Genomic DNA, 12,160 nt, shown 5'->3' with positions numbered 1-12,160 from the left:
GGAAAGATGGCAGGAGATGAAATCAGAAGTGGTGGGGGGCTTGGGCACTTCCCAGGGTGGGCCTGCCACCATGAACGTGGCAGGGCAAGAGTCTGCCATGGAGGCAGAACCACTCCAGAACTGAGCTCCTTTTGCCCCACCTTGGTTTTCCCAGAGCTGGTCCTGGATGGAAGAAATACCCTTGACCTCTCCTAATTCATGAGCCTTCTTTGTTTCCTTGGCTACACACTTATCATCTGTCCTTTCAACTCAGGCTCTGTTTGGAAAAGGTGGATCTGGCTGCCCGGGCGAATTTTGCTTATTCCAGTCTGAAACCAAAAACCTTCTGTTTAATGACAACACTGAGTGTCTGGCCAAGCTCCAAGGCAAAACAACATATGAAAAATATCTGGGACCACAATATGTCACAGCCACTGCTAAGCTGAGACGATGTTCACCCTCTGGTAAGTAGACCCCAGCTAGCATCCCTGAGAAACCACCAGGCAGGAAGGTCAAGTCTTGAGGGTCAAACAGCATTCTGGGAGTGAAGATGGCTTTAAAAATGTTAAGGCAATATAATATCTCTATACTTCAGGAAATTATAATCTCATTGACAGGGTGAAAGAATTAGAGAACAAAATAAAGCAGTATACAATATGCTAAATTTTTATAATGCTGATAATGATTGTCATGAAGTTTTTGGAAACTGATAATCCATTTTATTCAGTAAAATGAAATGTATCTACATACATGTGCATTGAGAAATGACAAAAACTGGTTTCTAGACAGTTACCATAGATAGCAATCATGGAGAATATGAATTCTCAAAAATTAAAATGTAGGAAAAAATATCTTAACCAGGAAAATATCCTGATAATAATTTAATCCTTTAAGTATCACAGAGTGTTTGTTGTAAGGCTCCCGGTGACAATTCTGAGATTCAGTGTGCACCAACTCCCCTGTGCACAGTGATCATTCAGATTCACACTCCTGATCCCTCAGCCAGAGAGCCCGGGGCATTGGGGTGCTGTTGGTCCAGGGGTGGGGATAGGGCCAGGAATCTCTTCATCAGTGACTCTCAGCTAGGGCCAATTTTGCCCCCGAGAGGACAATTGGCAATGCCTGGAAGCACTTTTGATTCTCACAACTTAGGTGGTGGTGTTGCCGATATCCAGTAGACAGAGGCCAGGGATGCCCCTGAACGCTGCACAGGACGGCCCCCACAGCAAAGAATTATCATCAGGGCCCAAATGTCAATAGTGCCAAGGTTCAGGTCACTGTGATGTGGGTAAGGACCCCACTTTGAGAAATACGGCTACAGGACCGTTCTTGTGAGCAGCCAGCTCAGGACGGCACAGACTGCATACCTCTCGAGGGCAGGACCTGTCTGTCCAGCTGTGTCCCCAGCACTTAGCACAGTGACTGACACAGAGCAGGTGCTCGGCCAGTATTTGTGAATGAATGAGTGAATGAGTAGATGAACACTACTGCAGACAGATTTGCATGAAGATGACATCCTTAATTGTTCACATTCCAGAAGAAGTTAGAGGACTACCAATGTCTTATGAACTTGAGTGTGACCTTGATTCAGCTAGAGACAAGTGGGGTGGGGTGGCTGTGTCCCTCCGACCAGAGCAGTGAAGACCCTGGCTGGCGAGGGCCGGCTGTGCTCCCCTGGACACCGAGGCTGCAATAATAGGAGTAGGCGAGTGGGGAAAACATGAGTGTGGCAGAGAAAACTGCCTCGGTATCCTCCTTGATTTATTGATTTTACAAATTGATTTGTTGATTTAAAGTAAAGAAATCAGTTTCTGAGTCTCCTGCTCTGTTGTGTCCCACAGCACTCCTGGAAGCCTGCGCTTTCCTCAAGAAGTAAAACCCAAGAAGAAGGAGGAGAGGACAGCCTCCCCAGGGAGCCTGCAGCCACTGTGCGCTCAGCCTTGTCCCGCGCTGGGCCTCGCCCTCCCCGGTGAGGGCAGCGTTTGCCAAGCCATCTGTTTTCACAATTCCCTGCTTTCATCTCCGCAAGAAATAAAATTAGAAAAATTGTTGACTTTCTCTCCTTATAAAGTGTCCTTCATCTTTTCTAGAATTTTATATTGAAATCCCGTGTCTGAACAAGCCCGAGTGCAGTTGGACCTTTCCTCCCAAGTGTTCCGGGCCCAGCTCCTCCTCTCTCCTGCCCAGTGGTCTGGAACCTAAGGCCAGGCTGGCCCGAGCAACTGTTCTCCCCAAGGGGATCTGGCTGGTTATTGACATAGTTGTCTCAGCGTGTGTGCATGAGTATGCCTGGGAGTGCGTGCGTGCGTGTGTGTGTGTGTGTGTGTGTGTGTGTGTGTTTCCAGGGCAGGGCAGAAATAGATAGCCTAGGAATCAAAGGGTTAATGAAGGAAACTGAATATCAGGAAGATATACGATTACTTGGCATTTTAAATAAATATCATCCGGTATAGTAAATGTACAGATTTGGACAAACTAGGATAATGTGTGAAATACTTCTGTCCCTCAGCCTGAGTGGTCCTCAACTTCTGTTAACCTCTAGTCGCTGGTTTTTTACCTACTTTTCTCCACCACACTCTTTGAAGCATAGTCTAAGCTGACGACGCTTTCTCCCTTTTTGTTCTCTCTTCCCCCCGCTGCAGTTTGACTCTATCTAACCTATTCACTCTCCTGAAAGGTTCTGGAAAAGGACACCCCACCCTCCTGGTCACCAAGCTCACAGGGCTTTTCGGCTGTCTCCGCAAGGGACCCCTTGGCACCCTCTGTCCCGCTGACCATGCTTTCCTTGAAACCTGTTCTCTTGCCTTCCGTGGTACCCTTCCCCCTTTCTGGCCTTCCTTCCCCTGCCTTTAAAAAAATTTTACTTGCTACATCATCATAATTGTGCATATTTGTGGGGTACATGTGATATTTTGATACGTGCATAGAATGTGTAACGATCAAATCAGGTTGTTTAGGATATCCACCACCTCGAACATTTACCATTATTTGTGTTGAGAACATTTCAAATCCTCTCTTCTAACTATTTGGGAATATGCACTCTATTGTTGTCAACTGTAGTCACCCTACTGTGCTATCAAACACTAGAACTCACTCCTCCTCTCTAACTGTATGTTTGTTCCCATTAACCAACAACTCTCTTCACCCCCTCACCCTTCCCAGCCTCCAGTATCTGTCACGCTACCCTTTCCCTCCCTGAGATCCACTGATTTAACTCCCACATATGAGGGAAAACATGACATTTGTCTCTTTGTGCTTGGCTGATTTCACTTAGCATAACGGCCTCCAGCTCCATCCATGTTGCTGCAAATGACAGGATTTCATTCTTCTTATGGCTTAATAGAATTCCACCTCTGCCTTTTTGACAGTTCATGCTTTGTCCTTTAAACACGTCCCCCCACAGTTTTCTCCTCCAGAGTCATGTTTCTGACCCACTGTCTCGACACAGGGAGGGGAGTTAAGACAGAACCACATGGCCCGTTTTAGCTACTACTGTGCAGAGTCCCTTCACCAGTAGAAGGGGCCCGGTGGTGTCCAGGCATCTGCTCTCTCAGATTCACAACCTTCCCCTGGGAAAGGATCATTTTCCTGCTTTTAGCTTTTCTATCGGCTCATCAGAGCCGACAGTCAAAATCCATCAACCGGGGTGAGACTGTCCCTTCGCAGGCAGAGGTCAGACGAGGGTCCTGAAATCCTCCAGCAAGGGGTGAGCACCCGGCCACCGTTTCCCACCGTCAGTGACATAGGTAGGTCTGAAACCTATCAGGAAAGGACAGTAGGTAAGAGCCCATAATCCTAGGATGAAAATTCACTTTCTTTTCTATTTGCTGCTTTGAATTATGGCCAGATATATTGTCCATCGTCACTGGTCTGAGACTATTCAGTGAGCAGCATAGCAGGTATGATGCCAGAACAGAATATTAGAATAGGATGAAACTTCTTCTGTAAATAAGATACTGAAATAAAATTAAAGGCCTACCAGTGAAGTCCCCTTTTCGTGGTTGAAATGAAATCTACCGTCACCATATCTGTCTGCTCACGTGAAGTTGGGGGACATGACTCTTAAAATTTCTGCTTGGGAGAGGCCTTATCATCTCCATTATTTCCTTGGCCAAAGCCATCCATGTGGCTGCAACTTCAATGAGGTTGAAGGCCCAGTAGGAAGGGGCAGTGAATATTTTGGAAATAGGACACTCTACTTTCCTTTCACCTCTAAAGCCGGGGCAGTTCTTTCAGTGATCTCAACCCCACAGCCCTGTATGTCCCTCTTTCTAACATTCATTGGGGTTAACAGAATTCAGGGGAACGTCCGCACCGCAGGCCCGCCACGTCCATGAACGCAGGGAGCGTAGGCGCTCAGCAGGCACTGTGGCAGCCGTGGCCCGAGCACCTCCTGCCCCTTCCCTTGAAAGTGACAGTCCTACTGGGCTATGAGCTCCCCGTCCCGAGGCCGGTTGTTACTACTATTTGAGCAGAAATGAAAATAACACCAGAAGCTGCATCTGAATTTTAGGGTAGAACCAGAGAGTCCATCTTAAAGGAGAAGTCTGATAGGAAAGCGTGTGTGAGGCCATGTCAGTGGGGCAAGGTGAGCCCTCTACCCCCGCGGTGACAGGTTCCAGCCTAGGAGAGCCGACCTGCTCTACTAAATGAACAGGGAACTCTCTGCTGACCACAGGTGGGAGAGGCAAGGAGGCGGCAGAAAAGCCTGCTTGGAGAGGACCAGTGGGCCCCAGAGACACAGCAACTAGAAAACTGCCAGGGAGCTTCGTCGTGGACACCTAGAACAGATCCACGACTGGCCTTTGTCAGCTGTGGTGTCCCTTTGGGGAGCACCCAGGCCACCCAGCCAGTGTCTGCCTGTGGGGCAAGCATGTGGACAGATGACAGCGGCCCGAGAGGAGAGGGTGGGAGGACGACAGCTGAGGGGCAGCGGGGACGCGGAGGTGAGAGGCGGCAGGGAAGGTGAGGGGGTTCTGAGGAGGGCCCTGGGCTGTCTGCAGGACAGGAGGTGGGCCCGGGATACAGTATGTGGATTTTAAGGGAGAATTTCACCCCCAAATGTTAGAGGATGGGGAGACTCTTGGGGAAGGCAGGGACAGACGGAGAAAAGGAAGAGAAAGCACGTTTCCTCAGCCTCGGCTTTGCCAGGGCGACAGTCCGAGCTTTCTAGTCACTGGGAGGAACCAGCGTGTGAACTTTGAGGTAAGCAGAGAGATTTTCTGTTCCCCCCTGTTGAGCTGAGAGAAAGCCCGAACGTGTCATTTCCTGGTCACCCTCTAATGCCCTATTTCCAGTTATTAAACTGTTGGGGTGCGTGTGCTCCTGCACTCTCTACCCCCCAGGGACGTGGGGAGAAGGGAGAGAGGCACCGAGGACGCTGTTGTTCCAGGCTCTCCTCCCGGGACAGGCACGTCCCCCACAGACCTGAGCCCCTGTGGCCAGGCGAGCCTTTCTCAGCCCTCCCCTGCCCGTCCCCTACCGCCTTCCGGGCTTGGGCTGGGTGGTCTAACTCCACTTCTCAGAACTGTGAGAGGAAAGCCAAAAATGGTACATCAGGCTCTTTTTTGAGCCTGACCTTTCAAGAGGAAGTCACGACTTCTCATCTCCCCTAAGTGGAATTAACCTGCTACACGTGTGACGTTTCCGAGCAAACGGAATCACTGGCAGGGCCAGTGTTACAGGAAAAGCCCCGGGCACACATGTGCACACACGTGGCACGGGGTGCAGTGTGCTAGCACCGGGGAATATGCCCAGGAGGCACAGGATGCCCTGCCTGCCACCCAGGGCTCTGTGCGGTCCTCGGGAGGTGCCCTCTGCCCGGGTACCTACTGTCCCTTGCAGGGAGCACAGCCTGATGAGCACGGTGGCTGGATCTCAGTCCCATGTGCCCCTGGTCAGGAGGCCGCTGTCAGGGCTCTGCCTGCCTGCTGCGCAGGCCACCCCGAAACAGAACACTGACCAGGTACAGGATGCCCGAGCCCCTTCCTCAGCACTTCCTGTGACATTTCACAATTTACCCTGCACTGGTGACACTTCCCCACAGAGCGCTGTGGTGGCTTCCAAGATGGGGCTCCCTGCAGGGGAATCATTCACGTTTGATTTCAGAAACCCCTCCTCCATTGCCAAACCTAGCAATGTTAGCCCACCGCCAAACCCAGCTGTAACACCAGACACACTCAGCCACCCAGTAATGGCTTCATCTCCCCCCACTCCGGGCCACAACTCTAAGACTGGTTTGGGCACACCCTCTTATCATTTTTATATCTGTCTCCTGGGGCCTCTCAGGCCCAGAGCTTTCTCAAAAGAAGTTGTTCCCTCTTCCAGCTTATTTGCCATGCCTTCCTTTCTTTGCTTTTCTTGTTCCCATGTTTCTGTGCATTCTACAAAATAGTCTGTGGATTTAGAGTAATCTAATTCCTATTGAATGGAAAAAGAATTTTATTTAATCCTTGAATTTTCAAACAATTCCAATGAATGTTTTTTTCCACCGGGGTTTGAACTCCTTCACCCCTGCCCCATGTAATCAAATCCCATATTTCTTTTTACCTTCTTTTTCCAGTCATAAAATCCAGCTCACCATTTTCCATTGGAGCTGAGTCTTTGTTACGTATACCCATGCAAATTGTTGGACTTACCTAATGCACAAACCAGGGGAAGCTGAGGAGCGTGTGGTGGGGGTCGCTGAGGGCCTCAGAGCGGCTGCAGACAAGCGCCAAGCAGCCCTGGGTCAGTCCCCATCGGTTCCCTGCCTTGTGCTTAGTGTGTTTCTAAACATGTGAAGAACAATGAAAACTGGGCCAGATGTTCTACTGATATTTATATACATATAGAATGTATGTAAAATATGATAAGTGAAAATACTACAGCAGAAGAAGGAATATTGATGTTACATAACCTTTTAAAAAGATACCCAACTCACTAGTAATAAGGTAATCACTTTTCTTTGGTTAGATTACCATGATTTACAATTGAAGTTATTAACGATGAGGATGTGATGAAGCAGGTGATCTTAGGTAGTGTTGGCAGGACTGTACATTCACACAGAGATTTACGGGGACGTTTTAGCAGCATCTGTCGACATTTTGCCTGAGAACATTCTCTGCTGCCGGTGCCTCAGCACTGATGCCCAGGGGTGCTGGTGAGATCTGAGAGGCAGTGGGCTTCAAGCTGGTCCCCGTGCCCGCCGCAGGGCCCCCGTGGTGTGCTCTGATGCAGGCCTCTTCACTGGTAGTGTGGGTTTGCTTTGGACAAGTCATGTACTCTGTGGGGCTGTGAACCTCCCACCACGTCACACCAGGAGGAATGCCATGTGCTCCTAGGTCTTGGGAAAGCCGACTGAGGGCCTGAGGTGGTGCATACTTCTTTCTCACGGAATTGGCTTTTACCCGTAAAGGGCATCAGACTCGTTTGGCAGATCATTGTGTTCAGAAATAATCACAGCCCAGGCCTGAGTGGGAGAAAGAAGTGGCCTGTGCAGCAGGACATCTAGCCCAGTCCCAGCTTTGCTGCTGGGTCGTGGCTGTGTGACCTTGGGTCAGTCCCTTAACTTCTCTGGGCTCAGCTTCCTTTGTGGGTAAAATCAGAAGCATGGGCTTGTTCTCTCCACAGTGCTCCTACAGAGTCTGACTGCAACAGATTGAAGTCTAACTTTAATCACCAAAACTGAGTCATGGCCCTTCCATCAATTCCCAGGTTGGAGGCAGTTTGCAGCCCCAGACCCCTTGAATGAAAGGGAGGCTGGATCTTCTTGACGAAAGATCCTGTGACATTGTAAGCAATTTATTCCCAGCATCTTTCTCCCAGCCTTCCCTAAAGGAACCCAGGGCCATTTACCAGGGTGACTGGGCACTGGGGAAAAGGAAATATGAATAAATTAGGCTTTTTGGAGATTCCTGGACACGGCTCTGCACTGACACTAATTCCAAGGGACCTAAAACATCTCCGTGGTCTACCAGGCAAAGCAGGAGTTTCTGGATGTCATTGATCCCGGAGTTTTAGCTCAGGTCTGTCTCACAACGGGCCCGGAGGGTCCCTGTGTCCATCCTATAGTTATGTCCCCAGTTTCAGGATGCGTAATTGGAATAGAGATGCTCAGCAACTGGCAGAGTCCCCACACTGGTTCTCTGACCCACAGAGTGAGGGCCAAGTGGAAGCCTTTGGAACCGCCTCTACCAGCCAAATACCGAAGGCAATACCGCATGTCTGGAGGAACTGCAGCAGGAACTTGAAAGACCAAGGGTGAAGATTCCCACCACACCCCCATTCAGCTTGCCTATTTGTCCTGGGCAGGAGACAAAGGCATCTTGGAGAACGAAAGTGGATCACTGCAAACTTAATCAAGTGGGGGCTGCCACTGCAGCTGCAGCGTCAGGTGTGGTTTCATTGCTGGGGCAAATCAGCACTTCCCCTCGCACCTGGTTTGCAGCTGGCAAATTTCCTTTTCTCTAATCCTGTTAGTAAAGAACATCAGAAGCCGCTTGTTTGCAGCGGGCAAGGCCAGCAATATACCCTAAGGAGAGAGAAGTCCCAGTCTCCCATCACACCAGATGCCTGGGCAAGGACAGGTACTGGCCCCCTCACTGTCTCCAGCCAAGGCCTAGCCCAGGAGCTGCTCCCAGGGAGGGCCTGCACATTTTGTCCTTTGAGCAAGAAAGCACCTGCCCAGCACCTTATACACCTGCTCACTCCCTCTGAGTCATGTTTTTTTGTTTTTAGCTCAGGTACTCATAAACAGAACACAGTGTGGTTTACTATGCTTTTAAAATTATGCATATAGTCTCATAATCTAGTCCTCCTACTAGCTCATTTTGCAGTATCTATGATAGGCACTGACCCATTGACTCCTGTATGGTACCTACTGTAGAAATAGGCCACAATTTATCTGTCTTCTCTCCTGATGATAGGCATTGAGATTTCCACTATTTCTGGTTTCTTATTATGTCCTGACTGGACATTCTTACAAACATCTCCTTGTGCACCCAGAGAGAGTTTCAGGGCAGTGGTTCTAAACTTTTTGGATATCAGAACCCTTTTATGTGCTTAAAACTTGAGGACACCATAGAGCTTCTGTTTATGTGGGCTAGTTACAGCACTAGACATTTAAACACAAAAATTTTTAAATATTGATAGCATTAATTGATTTTTTAAACAATAATAAGCCTATTACACACTAACATAAATATTATTATGAAAAATATCTGTATTTTTCAGAAGAAAAAACTTTAGCGACAAGAGAGGCATTATTTTACATTTTTGCAAATTCCTTTTAATGTCTGACTTAATAAAAGAAGCTGGATTCTCTATCTCCTTCTTCCTCCAATCTGTTGGAATATCAAATGCCAAATAGCCTCTGGAAAATGCCACTCATGAGGTAATGAGAGAGGAATAAGTTCTCAGTATCACGATGAAAATAGTTTGACCTCACAGACCCTCCGAAAGGGTCCCACCTAGAGAATGGCTCCAGGCTGTGTTCCAAAGAGTAGGTGGCCGAGGGGACATAAACATTCAGTCTATAGCAGGTGACCACAAGAACAAATTTTAAAAGTCCCCTCCTCGTTTTGGTGATTGAAGTTAGACTTCTGTTCACTAGAGATAAAACTCTTCTGCTTATACAGATCAAGTAAGAGTTTAGTAGACTGTCCCTGGGTTTCCGTTGTAGGGACACCGTGATCAATAGTCAATGCCAAAGATCTCTGGGGGTCAGACTGCTCTGATCACTGCCTCGGCTCCACTGTCCATCATGGTAGCCACACACACATTGTCTCTGGCAATTCAGTGTCACCATATGGTCCCTGCATCTTTAGAGTGCCACCATCCCCAGTGTATTTAGGAATCCCAGTTTGACAGTAGCAACTCTCACTACAGTTCCTGACCTACACAGAAGAGCCACACAGAGTTCCTTAAGGATGTTGGAACTCATTTATCCTTCACAGTGCGGCAAAGGGAATGTCCTCCAGGCCCTTCCTGGGTGGGTGAGCGAGTCTTACCTGACACAGCAGATCTGCCAGCATGCTAATCTCCCTAAGTACTTGGACACTTTCTTCTCTACTACACCAAGGAAGTTCTGGCACTTCTACAGTACATTTAGTGTAGGCCACCTTTGAGCTGATTTTCGCTCGACCAACAAGAAAACTGGGAGAGTCATTCCCAGCTCCTCAAGCTAAAGCACTGATTCCTTCCAGACACCAATGTGGCTGCCCACACAGGCTCTGGGAGTCCTAAGTGTTGCAGTCACCCTGCGTCAGTTTAGGGCAACGGGGAGAGGAAAGGCTTGGTCAGGGGCTGCCACCCACCACATGGTAGCGCTTTTTAACAGCCCGTTAAAAGGAGTCCTGGGGCCGTTTATCTTTGCTCTCGTCCTGGCTGTCATAAAAGATCTATTTTGTAAAAATGAGTAAATACGTTGAAATTAAAGTTGCCAGGTTTAGGAATCCTCCCCCTCTATAAGACATCCAGTTGAGTTTGAATTTCAGACAATCAACAAATACTGTAATTGTGGTTTATGGGACATACCTATACTTAAAAATTATTTGTTGCTTAACTGACACTCAAATTTAACTGGGCATCTTGTATTGTTTTTTCAGCTTCAAACTGTATTGTTTTTCCATTCACCACATCAACTTTGTTTCCCATTTTTAAATTAGTTCCATTTGTACCCACAAATACACAGAATTGAGATGCACAGGAGACAGTTTGTGAGATGTGTTTCAATCTTTCTCTCAAGTGGCCCTCATCAGAATTATTTTTACCTCATAGGAAACGTTTTTTCATTACAAAATAATTTACAGGCAAAACAGAATCACTGTCAGTTTTTCTTAAACACATTATCCATCTTCTCTTTTGCTTTTCATTGTTTGTTAGCTCTTTAATGCAGTAGTTTGTGCAAAAGTGGAAAAGCACACACTGTTTCATCCTTAGGAAACTGTCTTCTTGGTCTGACGTGACAGGAAGACCTTGTTGGACTATTAACGTCTCAAACATGCTACCTAAGTGGGCCGTCGTAGCTGGATCACCCCTCAGGAACTTTTGATTTTCAACACACTCTCAATCACGGTAAGAATTTATAGAGCTTTATTCTCTATAAACTCCGTGTTTTCATTTTGAAAATTCGGACGAGATTTTTCTTTGAGCTCATCATTGTGTCTGGAAATATCTGAAGATAGTCCATTTGCTCTGAGATTTCTGTCCTATGGTATAATAGGAGAAGTGGGTGAAGAGTCCAGACCTACTTCTATAAATTTATGAAGAGAATTTCTCTGTTCTTTATTCTTCTCCTCTTGAGCTTTTCTAGCTTTTTTTTTTTTTTTTTAATCTACTGGGATGCTTTCTTCCCTGGTCTGTCTCTTATCTTGTCATGGTGTTTTGCTTTCCCCTTTAACGTCATTCTGGTTGAGACTGGTCTCCCTGTGGGGTCACCCCCAGCACCCTCCCCCTCCCCCTGGTCAGTGAAGGAGGTGGGAAGTTGAGGTCCTCGAGCGTCCTGTATTTTACTGGAAGCTCTGGAGACATGACAGAGACGTGGGCACTGGATCACCTCAGGTGAATGTTTACAGTGCCTTGCCAAGACAAGTTGCACTCACATAATGGAGTAACAGGAAGATCTTAGAGGCTTTTTAAATTATTGTCTCAGGGTATAGTTGACATACAATAAATGGCATATTTAAGACATACAATATCATAAGTTTTCACACATGTATATGCCAGTGAAACCATCGCCACCATCAAAATAGCAAACATATCCACCATCCCCCCAGGTTGCTTTGTGCCCCTTTGTAATCTCTCCTCCCCCCCCTCACCCCCAACATCCTCAGAACCACTGATTTGCTGTCACTATGGATTCATTTGCATTTTCTAGAATTTTATATAAATGGAATCATAAATATTCTTTTAAAAAAAATCTGGCTTCCTTCCCTCAGCATTTTGAGGTTTCATGCATGTGACTGTGTATGTCAGTCGTTTGTTCCTTTTTATTGATGAGCAGTATTCCATTATACAGATGTACCACTGTCTGTTTATCCATTCACCTGTGGAGGGACAGTTGGGTTATTTCCCAACTGTCCCTTATTTACTTACGTAAATAAGCTGCTCTGAACACCTGTGTGCAAGCCTGTGTGTGGGCGTACGTTTTCATTTCTCTTGGGTAAACACTCAGGGGCAGAATGTCTGGTAGGTATAGGCT

General features: G+C 47.4%; 1 protein-coding gene across 1 annotated transcript in view; it reads left to right on the top strand.

Annotated features, from left to right (window-relative positions):
• The window catches only part of LTF (lactotransferrin), a 30,104-nt gene extending 28,067 nt beyond the window's left edge, over nucleotides 1–2,037 (top strand). Inside the window, exons 16-17 of the mRNA XM_045529835.1 lie at nucleotides 254–443; nucleotides 1,821–2,037. Coding sequence (XP_045385791.1) covers nucleotides 254–443; nucleotides 1,821–1,855 — 225 coding nt within the window. The 3' untranslated portion in view covers nucleotides 1,856–2,037. The remainder of the gene's footprint in view (nucleotides 1–253; nucleotides 444–1,820) is intronic.
• The last annotated feature ends 10,123 nt before the right edge of the window (nucleotides 2,038–12,160 follow it).

This window comes from Lemur catta, chromosome 18, assembly GCF_020740605.2.
Source record: "Lemur catta isolate mLemCat1 chromosome 18, mLemCat1.pri, whole genome shotgun sequence".
Lineage (NCBI taxonomy): Eukaryota > Metazoa > Chordata > Mammalia > Primates > Lemuridae > Lemur > Lemur catta.
This window is presented reverse-complemented; position numbering and strand designations above follow the sequence as displayed.